The sequence below is a fragment of the Podarcis erhardii genome, assembly GCF_964252035.2.
Source record: "Podarcis erhardii genome assembly, chromosome: 2".
Classification (NCBI taxonomy): domain Eukaryota; kingdom Metazoa; phylum Chordata; class Lepidosauria; order Squamata; family Lacertidae; genus Podarcis; species Podarcis erhardii.
The window spans coordinates 38,921,923-38,936,417 of NC_138498.1; the positions used below are offsets into that span (position 1 = coordinate 38,921,923).

The following is a 14,495-nucleotide window of genomic DNA, read 5'->3' on the forward strand; positions in this document are numbered from 1 at the left end:
CTGTTTTATATACATTATAAAATAAAATAAAATAGAAATAAACTTTACCCCCCCCCCAATATCTGGAGTGACATTTAAAGGAGGGTAGGAGGCACTTCAGAGAACGGTTTGGCAATGGCTCTCTAAAGCACCCACCTCTCCATTAAATATTTAACAAGCTGTGACAGAACGGGGCAAGCTGAGCAAAGGGCAAGCTGAGCAAAGGACTGGGTGAAATGTGGGGACAGGGAAAGAGGCTTAGTAAAGAGGGTTGACCAAGGGCTAGAAGGCATAGTAGGTAGGGACAGCATCCTCTAGTACATTCATATTACTGTAAAGGTAAAGGTAAAGGGACCCCTGACAATTAAGTCCAGTCGCAAATGACTCTGGGGTTGCGGCACTCACCTTGCCTTAAAGGCTGAGGGAGCTGGCATTTGTCCGCTTCCGCAGACAGTTTTTCCGGGTCATGTGGCCAGCATGACTAAGCCGCTTCTGGCGAAACCAGAGCAGTGCACGGAAACGCCGTTTACCTTCCCGCCAGAGCAGTACCTATTTATCTACTTGCACTGGCATGCTTTCGAACTGCTGGGTTGGCAGGAGCAGGGACTGAGCAACGGGAGCTCACCCCGTTGCAGGGATTCGAACCGCCGACCTGTAATTCATCAATTTTAGCTTATCATGATCCCCCCCCACATTTTGTAGGGGACTTTGGGTGTATTACCATTCTCTTACTCAGAAAGGATAGGATGCTGTGACACCATTTGTAAAAACAAAACCAGAATTGCATGGTAGAAAGAAATTAATGACTGATCTAGAAGCATCCCCTCACCTTTCTCATTGCTAAAATGTGCAGTTGGCTCTCAAAGATCAGAATCATAGACTTATATAAGCACATGGTTGGTAGCCAAGACAAGCTCCCAGGAGTATAGAAAAAAATATGTCCTTCATGTGCCATAACCTGACCAAGGAAGCGCCATGCACTACGCTCCAAGCACCACTTTGAATACCAGTCAATGGAGATGTCACAGGTATTAGCCATTTCGGTACAAACCGTGAAGAGTGTATGTGTGTTTATTTCAGGAAATCTAATGGGCGCCGCCTAATTTGCCCCCTACCTGTAGGCAAGGAGTTCTTCTGTGTCACAGGGCTCTTTGGTGTCCCGGGCACACTGCTTGGCCGCTCCCAAGTAGTCTCTGTTCAAAAACAACATTGATGTGAGTGCAGTCAGAATCACAAATATATACAAGAAAGATTTCCTGTCTGCCCCCCCCAAAAGTGGACCAAATAAATGTCCACACTTATCAGATAAGAGAGGGTTAACTCCTGTTCTGTGCTGTTTTATATAATGCTCCCCAACTTAAGGGCAATCCTTTCAGATGGCATCACTTAAGAGCGTGCTCAGCTGGAGGCTTTCCCCTCAGGCAATCCTCACACTTACTGGAGAAAGCCACTCCACAGCAACACACCACTGTGGTTTCATACCTATCAGGTGTGTACAACTGGAGTACCCAGTCTGTGATAGTCAGAAAAGCTGAAAGTCCCATTTCGGTGTGCCTTTATGATACTCAGCAACCTTATTATCAGAAGAGGCTTAATTTGTATTTATTTCATTTAAAATATTTAAAATATTTATTATCCATTATTCATTGCTAAAAGAAATCTAAGAGAGGGCTGTGATACTATCAGCATATTAAAAACACAATAAGAAATTCCAGCAATAAAACCAGGAGACCGTAACTTATGACCTCAAGATCAGTACTAATATCCATCAATTGCCCAAGTGAACAGATAACACATTAGCAGGCACTGAAAATTCGTAAGAGCTCCCTCCTTTATTTCAGAGGTGAGGGGAATTCTATAATTTAGGCCCCACTATGGAGATGTTTCTTCAGAATGCCACACTGTGAACTTCGGGAGGCTGTAGCACACAACCAGGAGAGCCTCCTCTAAAGATCTCAATGTATGGGCAGGTCTGTGGGTGGGAAAAGGAGATTCCACAAGTATCCAGGCCCTTGACTGTACAGGGCTTTAACAGTTAACATTACATTTGGCTCACAGCAGCAGATCATTAATTTGAGTCACTATTCATCAGAGCCAAGGCCTTGAATTTTGTTTTACAACCCATGGAATATGCAGAGTAAAGAGCAGATTGACCACATGCAGAGTATCTATCTTTCCTTCACCACAAGTAACTACAATCACGGCTTAATACATGTTGGAGGTTAACAGAAAGACTGTTTTTTCAGTGTACACTGCTGCTAGTCAGTATAAAAGAGATGTACACACAAAGTTCATTGGAAGTCATATTTCTTTTCTCCTGGACTCCTTTTCTTTGGAATGCATTTCCTCCCTACATTGAATTGCATCCATTCAACAAATGGATTGCAGACTCTTACTTTTCTATTTAGATATACAGTATGAACAAGAAAGAAAGAAAGAAAGAAAGAAAGAAAGAAAGAAAGAAAGAAAGAAGGAAGATTCTCTTTTAGGTTTTGCATCCTTCAGGTTTTCACGATGCATGGGGAGATTTGGGCAACAAGCAAGATTTAAACAAGGAATCACAGCAGCCACTTTCAAATGATAATCTCCAACGGTAGGTGGTGCTGTAACTTTGAATTAGCTCTGCTTAGAGGCAGAACCACAGACAAGGCAAAGTCAATTGTTGGGCTGCAAGCAATGCAGTGCTGTGTTCTTTTTATGACTGCAGGTAGAAAAATGATTTCTCTAATGCCTACAGCTTCTGTATGCTGGCTCTACGCAGGTCAAGCATGCAATACGTGAGAAGGGGCACTGCAAGCAGCACATCAAGCTAATTTTCAAGCCAATTCTCAAAAACTACATTAACTCACACTGTGGGACACATTGCACAGGGAGGCAGCATGGAGAAGTTAAAAAATAAGAATGCATTAATGGGTCAAACCTCACCTAGACCCCACGAGAATAGGGTTTCAAAGGTAAGGAAACATGTGACATCAGGCCTGGGGTGGGGATAAGCGATCAGCAGCAACACCTGAAACTACAAACCAGGCATCTGGGGCAGATTGTCACTACACCTGCTAAACTCCTCTTTGCCCTCTCCTACCAATTTTCTTTGTATAGCCCTTTGTGATTATTCTGTTTTCTACACATTCCTCTTTCCTCACTAAAGGATTTGTGCTAATGGCTGATTTGTGAAGCCTGCCCAAGCCAGCTTAGGGTACTGCACTGCAGGCTGCCTTGTGATACCATTACAACATTCTCATTTGTGTACCACTGGTTTTATGCTGTAGTAATTCTTTTTTAAAAAATCAGAACGCTTTGCAATTGATAATTGCATGTATGTGTTCACAGTAATTGGGGAGTTCTCACTCAGTTGCGACACAGGATTCAGGTGCTTCTTCTCAAAGCTCTGCATTAGTTACAGGGATATCACTGCTTCTTTGCACTCTTGCAAGTGGGATAATGTGCTTTCCATCCTAGATTATCAATTCCTTGCAGAAGCGTTGACTTGGGAATGAGATGGGGGTGGATGGGCCGGTCGTGCGTGCACAACATCACAACGTCACGCAATGCCCAGACATCAGGCTTGACACCGTTGCATGCAGGGTCTCTGGGCATCACATGGCAACTTGGCTTCCATGACTGGTGGCTCCTCCTTTTCCTGCTGCCACCACCGTGGACTGGGGACTGCTTCCCCTCCACTGCAGGAGAGGGAGGAGCTAAGTTGCCACCACGTTCCTGTCTCCTCCGACGTGGCACAACCACTCGGCACCATCACACGTGACAGGCTCAGCTTCCATGGCCGGTGGCTCCTCCACCTCTGCTCCTCTTCCTTATAATACCCACAGTATTTTAACTTTTTTAAAAAGTGATGTTTACTAGCAAGGCTACCCTACTACCTACAGCAATATTGTTTTGTGACCCTCTTACTTCCCTCGAGGCTTGAACATAACACACATCTTTTTCTTTACACACATCTTTTTCTTTACATTTAATTAAGAGATGCTTTGTACCAATAATTCTATTACTTCTGTACTATGCTGCAATAGTGCACACCTTGGCATAAATGCATTTTTATAAAGCAGTAAAATAAATAAAGCAATGAATCTCTCCAGTACATAGTACTCGTGATTGGAAACAGCCCTCCGAGGCCCAAAATCCTTTTATTTAAAAATGCCAGGGAAGAAACAAGTATGCAGTGACACTATCACTAAGCTAAGGCCTCTTCCATATCTAAAGTGATAAACATGAGATTTGATATCATCAGCACCAAAGTTCCTTCTAATCGAGCCAAAACATCTCTGACACTGAATCAAGGTTAAAGCAAATATGGCACTGAAAGACAAGATCCACCTGGAAATTCCCTAACACAGGGTTGGGGAATCTTTTTTGGCTCCCGTAACACCAACTCTGGCAGGTGGGTGGAGCAGCTCACCTGTCAATCACACAACATCATTACAGGCTGTCCCAGTCACCTAACGGAATCCCTTTCACAGGGTTCCAAAGCACCTTATAGCCTAAGGGATGATTCACAAAATCCTCCGGATCAGATGTGTTCATTTCCTTCCCAAACTACAACATATTTGTGGCGGATGAGTCATCAATCAATTCATCATGTGTCATAATTGTACTTGCTAGCTTTCTACTCACATAAAGAAGGTTTCGCATAAAACACAGCTTTTACTGGAGTTCAAAGATCAGTCGAAAGAGGAACACAATGCAATCCATGTAGCAAGACACACCAGTCACACATAGGACCAGCCTTTCTCAACCTTGGGTTCCCAGGTGTTGTTGGACTACAACTCCCATCATTCCTAGCCAGCATGGCCTGTGGTCAGGGATGATGGGAGCTGTAGTTCAAGAACCTGTGGGGCCCCAAGGTTGAGAAAGGATGCATAAGGGCATTAACATAAATTGCAAATTGACCCCAAAGTTGAATTCATCTACATAGTAAGTGACCAATTAAGCTTGTAGTCCTTATAAAATACTATTGCAAAATTGCTTGCGTGCAAGCATTTTCCTTATAAAAAGTATGGTCTCCATGCATAGTTTTCTTAAGTGTAGCCCTTTTCAAGGATACTGGCCTGGATGTTGTACAAGGTAACTAGTTTGTAGCTATCTATTCCACACACAGAGAGACACACACACCCCACCCCAGCTCTCCTACCAAAAGGAAAAGGAAAAGATAATTCCCTCAACTGAACATTCACATTTAAAAAAAATCATCACCCTTAGTGGTGCAGGAATTGTGTTGATTCAAGTGCAAATTATTAGTCGAAGAGGTTTAAAAATATAAACCAGCATTGTAGGCAGGCAATTAGCAAGTATAATATTTTTTGTGCTCTATTTTACTTAGCATCCCATTTCCTATTTTGCTGTCTTGTGTTACGGCTTTTATTTTATGCTTGTTTGGAATGTCTGCATAATGTGAGGATGGCAACAGTGAGTCACCAGGGGTTTCGCAGCAGTGCAGAGTACACAACTGTTTGATTAAACCGTGGAAGCATTAGCACTTTGTGTGTGCATTCTGCCATTGAAGGAGGAAAGGGAAAAGGCACCCAACAACTCATATCCAGAGAGATGAAATATCAGCAATGGTTTCTCTGAAATGTGGGAGTGCAGCAACTGCTACCAAGCACAATTGTGCAGAACTCAGATAGTACCTGCCCAGAAGGTTAAGGGAAAACAGATGTTAATTTGCTTTAAGAAATAGAAATGGTATTGTCACCAATTGTATAAGAAATTGCTGATTTCTAGGGTTACATCTCCCCTCATCCCTTCAATACATACATGCACATATCATGCTTATACAGTTTCTGCCTTGGGGAAGAGAAAGGTTGTTAATAATAATAATAATAATAATAATAATAATAATAATAATACTTTTCCTGGTATTAGTTACTCAAGGCTTTGCAACAAAAAGCGGTAAAATATGCACGTGAAAAACCCCCAGGTAGAAAATGTAAAAGTGACAAATCGCTGATGAATAAACCACATGACAAAGTGTGCACAGCATCATCTTTCTGCACCATTATGACTAGTGATCCCAATCCAAACACACTTAAGCTAAACCAACAGGTCCAGCTGTAACTAAATATAAAATTTAAATGCTCTGCACTGCTCCGTGTGACAGTTTATTGTAAGATGCCTAGAGATGTGAAATTCAGAAGGTGTGGAATAATGAGGAATCTGTTTTGTTCTGAACACACAGTTTTTTTATCCAGAGGCTCAACATAGAGAAAAACTAGGAACTGGGGGAGGGGAGATGGACTGAGAAAAGCTCTTATGAAACATTTTCTTTTTCAGAATGATGAATGAAATGTTTTTTAAAAGCAGTGATTTGCAGCAACACTGTTAAACAACCAATTCACATTGCTTCAGGTCTTGTGGCTAAAAGAGTCAAAGCTAGTAATGTTAGTGATTATAGCTGTTTTACTGTATTTGCCTAGATTATTAAAGAGGCAGTGCTCCTAAGATGCGATGTTGGAAATAAGTGCTGAAGAATACTAACATTTTCAGACATTTGCCACAGGTGTGAAATCTGGCTGTTTACCAAAGACACTGTTCCTGCAAAATGGTGACACAGCCGTTATATAACACAGCCTTCTATTTCTCCAGCATCTCACTTTCCTCAGATTCTTCTACCTGCTGCATCAATGAATGAAACTGAAGATTGTTCGCACACACGCATACAAAATAAAGGAACAGATATGTAAAAAAAAAATTGGGGAAAAAAACCCTATTTCTTTTCTTTGGTATATGGGTTTATCACCGAAAGCTTCTTCTTCTTTTTCAAACTTTTATTTATGAAATTTTAACAGCTTTTATGCACACATTGTACAGTATCCATCACTTATCTCTTTTCCTAAGACTTCCCAATCCATCTCTCTGTGGTATTCTAGGGAAATCTTGATCTGCTGCATATCCTGATATTTCACCCATTACCACTTCAAGTCTTCCTCTTTTGATGCTATCTACTGCTCATATGTTAACTCCTACTTGTAGATTAAATTGTATATCGTATCCTCTAAAATAATCTCCAAAACACTTCCACTCTTCTCTTGTCTTTAAATCATCCTTAGTTCTGTGGTCATGGTTACTAATTCTTTGTATTCTATCAATTTGTTCTACCAAATTTCCTTTGTGGTTATTTCTTCCTCTTTCCACTTTTTGGCATATACTATTCTAGCTGCAGCAGTTGCGTACAGAAAAATATTGAGTGCCTTTTTTGGAATGTCATTACCTATTATCCCTAACAGAAAGGCCTCTGGTCTTTTGGGAAATGTGGGTTTTAGAATATTTTTTTAATTCTGTGTGGGTCATTTCCCAATACTCTCTAGCATATTTACGTGACCACCACATATGGATCAGGGTTCCCTCCACCTTGTGGCACTTGAGCATAAATTAGATCCTTTTTTATACATTTTCACTAATTTGCTGGGTGTCAAGTACCAACAGTACATCATCTTTTGTAGGTTTTCCTTAATAAGATAACAGGCAGAGAAATTTATGGTTTCCCCCCATAATTTTTCCAATACGGACAATTCTATGTTGTAACCAATATCTATGACCCATTTTGCCATTGTCACCTTTACCATCTCATCTATTTCTATTTCTGCAAACTATCAATAAAGTTTTTTCTTTTTCAGAAAAAAAAAATTGAGGATCATTCACTCAACTTGAGTTATGCTAGAATGTTCAAAAATTTATTATTTACTGGGACAGCACAGGATAGAAAATTAATGAATAAAAATGATGGTTAATTTCCCCCCACTATGACAATAACTGTATACAATGATGAAATATGACCAAGTTCTTCAATAATATTATAAACTCTGATTATCCAAATGTGTTGCTGATGCATTAATTATATTAAAGATTTATTCTCTGAGCTCTGTCCCTAAAAATTGAATTTCTTCTGTTTCTGCACGATAAATCCAAAGTCTACATACTGTTTCTAAGCCCAGATAATAAAGCTTTCATTTTGCTTACTACAATGTCAATGGTTTCTATTTTCCCAATTAATTCTGACACTAGTTCCCCAACTCTCAAAAATTAAAATATACTTAGGTACCTTAGCTGCAGCAACTAGAAGCTTGTCTCTCTGGACATATTTGTAATTAATGTTTAAATATACTTTTACATTTTATTTAGCGTATTTCATGCTCTTAAAGAAGTGCAGTCTAGGTGCAATGAGAGCCACTAGGTTTCACATGAAGAGTGAGGAGCCACGACCCAAGTTACAAAATGTGCATGGAGTTGCTGCTCCAAGGGAGCAACTACAGAGGCTTCCATAGGAAGTGGTACTCAAATTAATGGTTTGCACTCTCTAAGGAGCCTTCCTCGCCAATTCTATTCCATACTATGCTCACCTCACCTCACCACAGTTCCACAACTCAGAGAGGCCTAGTCAAGACCACCGATCAGGGGTGGCATATCCTGGTTCGCCACTTGAGGTGAAAGAGGAAGTACTGCCTTGCCCTGCTGCTGCAGCGATGGCCGCCACCAGCACTGCAACACCTGATCAGGGCCGTCTTACCCATAGGCGCTAAGGGTGTGGGGGACCTGGGCCCCGGACTCTCAGGGGAGCCAGACCGAGAGTCCAGGGCCTGAAAGTTGAGTCCGGGGAAGAGCCTGTCTGTCGGTCAGAGCGCCACAACAGGCTCTTCTGCTGCGGACGGCTCTGAGCCGCGAGTTTGGGGGTGATCGAGCCAGCAAGACGCTGAGGCGGCTGGCCAGCTCCGCCCTCCTACGCGCCTGGGACTGGGCAACCTGGGGGGGGGGGCGCAGGGTTGATCTTTGCACCCTGGTGCTGCATATGCTTAAGATAGCCCTGCACCTGATCCTGCTGCCTGCACCACCCACCCTTCCGCCTCCAACACTGGCAGAGAAGGAACGCCGGTATCAGGAGATATCTCAGAAATTTCAGGTGAGATCTCTGGCGAAATCGCCAAGAACTTGCCCAACAGAGGTGGCGTGTACAGGCAGGGCGCCTCCAGGGGTGCTGCCTCAGGGGCTTCTGCTGCCTGAGGCAGCAGCCTCAGCCCACCTAATGGCTGCACTGGCCCTGCCCGGGATGACACACCCCCCCCCAGGCTGCTCTCAACTCCCATGTTTGGCAACTGTCAAACCATTTTGGAATGGGACCTAGCGATTCCTCTCCTCTCTAATGATTAACATCCTCTGCCTCCTTCCCCCAAAGTGGGTTCATAGGCATAATCTGAACTTGTTCCTTTAAGGCCAGACCAGAGATGGGGAATCTGCAGCCAAACAACATCTGGAGGGCCACAAGCTCCCCGCTCCTGCTTTACACAATCCAAAATGTCTTGCTTGATAAAGAGAGTTTGAATTTTGTTTTGCTATTGAAAACATACCATTTTGAAAGGTTTGTTTTATAAATAAATAAATATATCATGGTCCTGTCAGAATTCCAGCAACAGGCTGCATAAGTCTTTGGAAAGACTGAAGTATGCCAACATAGTGCAGGGAAAAAACGTTATGCCAACTTGACTTTCAGGTATTGTCCTACTGACCTATAATATAATATAATATGAGTCAATTAAAAACTTCATAAACAACTAGTCATCTCCAATAAAAGATACCAAGTTTGCAGCTTCACAAATGGCTCCACAGAAGCAGCGCAATATGTCCATCAGCTGTGGACTAGTGTCATGTTTCCAATATTTGTGAAAATCATGTTAACTGAATTTCATTAAAGTACAAATGAATCACGGCCATTCTGCTTTTAAGTTTCTGTGTTTTAGTTGTCAGTGCTAAATATTTGCACATTCTTATCCTTTACAGTCAATATAAAAAAACAACAACAAGCAATGATGCAAAATCCAGATTTCGGGGAGGGAGGAATATTAATCTGATATGACTGATTTTAATAAAACTACTGATTTAGTATTTAGAAATATTTAACAAAAGCAAATCTGTTTCTTTGTGTAAGTTGCAGGCAGCGAAACTGTTGCAGAAAATCATCCTCTCCTGCCACACACAAAAAAAAAAAACCAACACCCACAGCCTTATATTTTCATGCTTTCAGAAAGGAAATCATACAGCTGATCCATCCTTAATTCTTACACATGAAAAGATGAAAGGAACTGGCATCCCTGACTTGCTGTTATGTAACATAAGAATCCTTGCCAACCCTGCAGTGTTACACTGCCATATACTGGCAGTAACTAAAATAACAAGGCAGTCCACAATTACAGTTCTCAGAATAGAAGAAGTCAATCAGTTTGCTTTTCCAGAAAAAAAAGCCTTATAGACAACTGGCACAAATACAGGTTGCTGGTGGCTGGTTTTGTTTTTTCCCCTCTCCCCAAAGTCAATACATGTTATACTAATAGCTCTATTCAACTGATTTGGCAAGCCTGTGAATTATTTCAGATGCTACTTAACTCCTAGGGAACTCGGGCACAGGGCAGTATCAAAGAACAGGAAATGAGAAAATTACGAGAAAATAAATATGTAAGATGGTACGGAAAACAACCGATACAGTGGATTCCAGAAGATTCACCTCTAATGAGGCTAAGCAGCTCCTAAGCAAGAGATAATAAGGGTGTTCAGACACACAACACTATGCGCAAACTGGGAAAGGGGAAGAGAGGAGCTGCGCCAGCCAGTCTGGTGACTGCACATTTGGCTTCAGTAAGAACAGGCACTTTGCTCTACCTGAAGGGGGATTCTGATTGGCCAAGGAAGAGTCCTACTCATATGGGACCTGTTGACATTGAGGCCAAAAGCAGAGCGGCTGGTCAGTGTGAAAAGCTAGCATGATTCTGCTTCCTCCTCTAACGTTGGCTAAATTGGGGGTGGGGTTGTATGTATCCCCTGTCTAAGGGACCACATATTTTTGCATTTAGGTATCATTTGTCCCTGTCTTGTCTACATATCACTGGAGTTCACGTCTGTGATGGCAAGAAAAGCTACAGCAGGAAGGCAAGCCCAAGAATGACAGAGCCTGCTCACATATTGCTTATAGTCACCGTGGAACCCTTTAACCCAGCTCTCTCTTCCGTATTTCTACTCCCACTCCCTTCTGGCTCTGGGCTTCCCAATAACCTCCTCCCTCGACAGATCACGCTGACTATCCATCTCTGGAGGGCCTAAGATTCTTCTTCCTACATACATCTGTCTCTTTCATAATGTCTGACCTATCTCCCGCTCAGGGGCTCTCTGTCAAATGAGCATGGCCTTTGAGTCGCTCTGTAATACCTTCTCATCACAAGGCTGTCGCCAATGTATGTTATCTCCAGGATATCATCATCATAGCCTATCCACTCAAAAGTTTTCGAAAGCACAGGGTTGCAGGGGTCTCACAGCAGTCTCAGTGCTTTTGTAGCACTAGGTACTAGAAACATACCTCTATAGCAGAGGCGTTTCTTCAGACAGCCTTGTTCCAGAGGGATGACCAAGGGTTTTTCTCTCCCTTGTTGGTGCTATGTGTTTGAGTACAGAAGAAAAGCAAGTATGTAGGGCACGTTCCAAAACTGCCATGGTTTACCATGAACAAACTGGTTGTGCCTATTTCGCTCCTTTCTGCTAGCATGGGGCGGAAGCGAACTGCAATCCTTGGCTTACCATTACATTCAAACTGAGGATTGTGGCTTGTTTTCTTCCAACAAACCAGGATCGTTAAGTAATAATTCCTGCCTCCAGATCATGGTTTATTTGGAGCAAAAACAAGCCATTATTCCCAGTTCAGACTCAACACTAAGCCATAGATTGTGGCTTCTTTCCCATCCCTCTTCTATGTTACGTGAGGGTATGACTGGTGTATGGAAGGAAAACTATAAACTGTGGTTTACCATAATGTGTGAATAGTCAACAACCTGCAGAAATGTTCCACTGCTTTATACACTAAAATTGTAGCAGTTACATTGCAATGTTAGACCGATGTTAGGTATGATTTTTCTTTATTCAGATACAGGTTTACAAAGCTGCATTTGGGATGATGGGCTCTGCACCGCACCATCACCCTGCTTGGGAAACATATAAGGAGCTGCTGTTTGTTGGTGACTGTTGGTGACAATCAAGGGTGAGGATTTCCACCGTACCTGCCCACTTCTCTACCAGGTAAGCTGAGGGCGAGGGTTCTTTCTGGAATATTTGTGGGACTGGTTTTTGCTTTTAGGTGCAGGGAAAGTTGCATTATTTGTGAGTAAGGTAAATTTAGCTGTAAACATTATTGCTTGTTTAAATTTGTTGTAAGTTGTATTTTATTGTATCATTTAAATTTTGCATATATTCTTTGTAAGGCATGTCTGGGTCTTTTTCTTTCTTTCTTTCTTTTTGGCCAAAATCTAACAAAGAAAGAAACCTGTAATACAATATCATACCTGTTAATTAGTTCTGGTTTCTAGCCGAAAAGCCATATGAGAAAGACCATGTAGCTGAAATGGGTGAAAAAACTGGCATCCCATTGAGACAAACAATTTGGGCAGAACAACTTAGCTGTTAAATCTGAGCTAGTCAATTCCTCTGTCAGTTTTATCACAGGCAGGAGCCGAGTTATGGACTGCGCTTGGCAGTATTCATGAGTATGCACATATTTTAGCATTTCATAAACTATTTATTTAACAAAGTGTGTTATTACTGGAATGCTATCATCATTATTTATTATGTATATCTGCTCCCCCAACCCCACTTTACTTTACAGTCCTAGCCAAAAACCACAATGATCAGCACAAAAATACGATTACAACGTACAATATATATGGGATAAAAGTTCCAAAATAATAACAATTTGAAGAAACAGTTCACCGTGATAAAAAATGAAAATTTATGACATCCAATTTGGACCACAGCATTTTTGCATAAATCAATTGGGGAAAATACAAATATTAATATAAATATTACTAAAAACATATGCCATTATATACAGGGTGCTTTGCAGAGAACTGGACAAAAAGAAAAGGAGTGCATTCTGTATGCCAAATCTGACAAACACAATGGGTGCTTGTTCCCCCATGCTGTTATAGAGTTGTGCTGTTGAACTGCACCTTTTGTTTTTTAAAAAGTTCAGATGGCCTGCTTAATTTATATATTGCAGCTAAGCCCTGAAGGCTATATTACAGAAGAGGCTGCAATCTGGCTGTAGGTTTTTGCTATGACAAGCATTTTTATTTATTAAAAATTTACATCGTGTCTACTGGTCTGCTAACATGTTCCATGCTGCAGAAGTAAATAAACCAAACCACATAAAGTAAACAGTGGAACACAACAGGAAACTGATAATTAATTAGATCCAGCAGCAGGAAACAACCAATGAGAGGAGCAAAACACGAAAATACCAAAGTTAAGGAGTCTAAAGGGCTTTCTAAAAAAGCACCGCATTAGAAGTCTAGTCTCTAATGATGTATATAGAGGAGGTATAGAAAGCCAGGTGGAAGTTCCTTATTCTTGGTTCCATTGTCAGGATGGTTGGTTCCTGGACAGCCCTCTGCTTAAATGCCAATAGTCGATGGACTTGGAACAGGGCATCTGAGAAGGCGCTTAAAAGCACAGTACAGGTAGGTTGGTTATGGACCAAGCTATACCCAGGCCACAAAGGACTTTAAAAGATCAATGCCAGCACTTGGACATGGACCTGCAAACCAACCAAGAGCCAGTGAGGTTGCTGTGAAATAGGCCCCATTATATTTACTTAGGAACACCTGAGTCAACAATCTGGCAATCACATTCTATACCACTTGCAGTTTCTGAAAAAAACTTCAAAGGCAGTCCTACAGAGCTTTATGATAATCTAGCCTGATTGAAGTATGAATGACCATGGCTAGGACATTCCTTATCCAGGTAGGAGCATGGCTTTAAAAAAACAAATAGAAACAGCGTTGCCAACTGGGCATCTAGGAGTGAGTACACCAACATTGCAAACCTGAGTCTTCAAGCGGAGTGCAAGCCTGCTCTACAGAACTCTTTTAACAATCAGCGCAGTATTATTCCTAACAAAGGAACTCCACTTGCAGGCCTGTATCCTAAATAATTTGAAGTCATATGAAAAGTGATGAAGGCTTATATTGGCCTGTATTGGGGAATTTTCAGCATTACAGAATATAGAGCTGCTTTGAAAACACATCTAATAAGGGCAGTAAGAACAGCAACAGCAACAAATCAGAAGAGGCGTTTTATGAATAATGATTTTTAATATGGGAAGACCGAGTCTGCAAAGGCACAAAGCCTTTACCTTTCAGAAATCAGCTTTATTCCTGTGGTCTATGGCAAACGGAGGCCACACCAGCATAGCTACTAGCTGGAATAAAGCGTGCAAAAGTGTCAAAGGTCTCCTCTCTCTTCCCTAGGAGGTACAGCAACTCAGTAAAATAACACATTATTGACAGCAGCAGCAACAGAAACAATTTGTACTCAAACCCACGTCCCTCATAGCTGAGAGAGCTTGCAAGGAAAGAAGAACTTAGGCCCATTGTTATATATAGCCAAACGCCTCTTTCTGAAGGAGGGCAGTCTGCCAGCTCCACTTAAAGAAGCACGGATACGCCCTGTACCAAAGAGATCATCACCAGACTGTC

General features: G+C 41.7%; 1 protein-coding gene across 5 annotated transcripts in view; it reads right to left on the reverse strand.

The window, feature by feature from the left end:
- GAS7 (growth arrest specific 7) overlaps positions 1-14,495 on the reverse strand; it is a 136,242-nt gene that overhangs the window by 40,004 nt on the left and 81,743 nt on the right. For all 5 annotated transcript variants that reach the window (XM_081850813.1, XM_081850814.1, XM_081850815.1 and 2 more), the window contains exon 3: positions 1,095-1,172. In XM_081850813.1, coding sequence (XP_081706939.1) covers positions 1,095-1,172 — 78 coding nt within the window. The remainder of the gene's footprint in view (positions 1-1,094; positions 1,173-14,495) is intronic.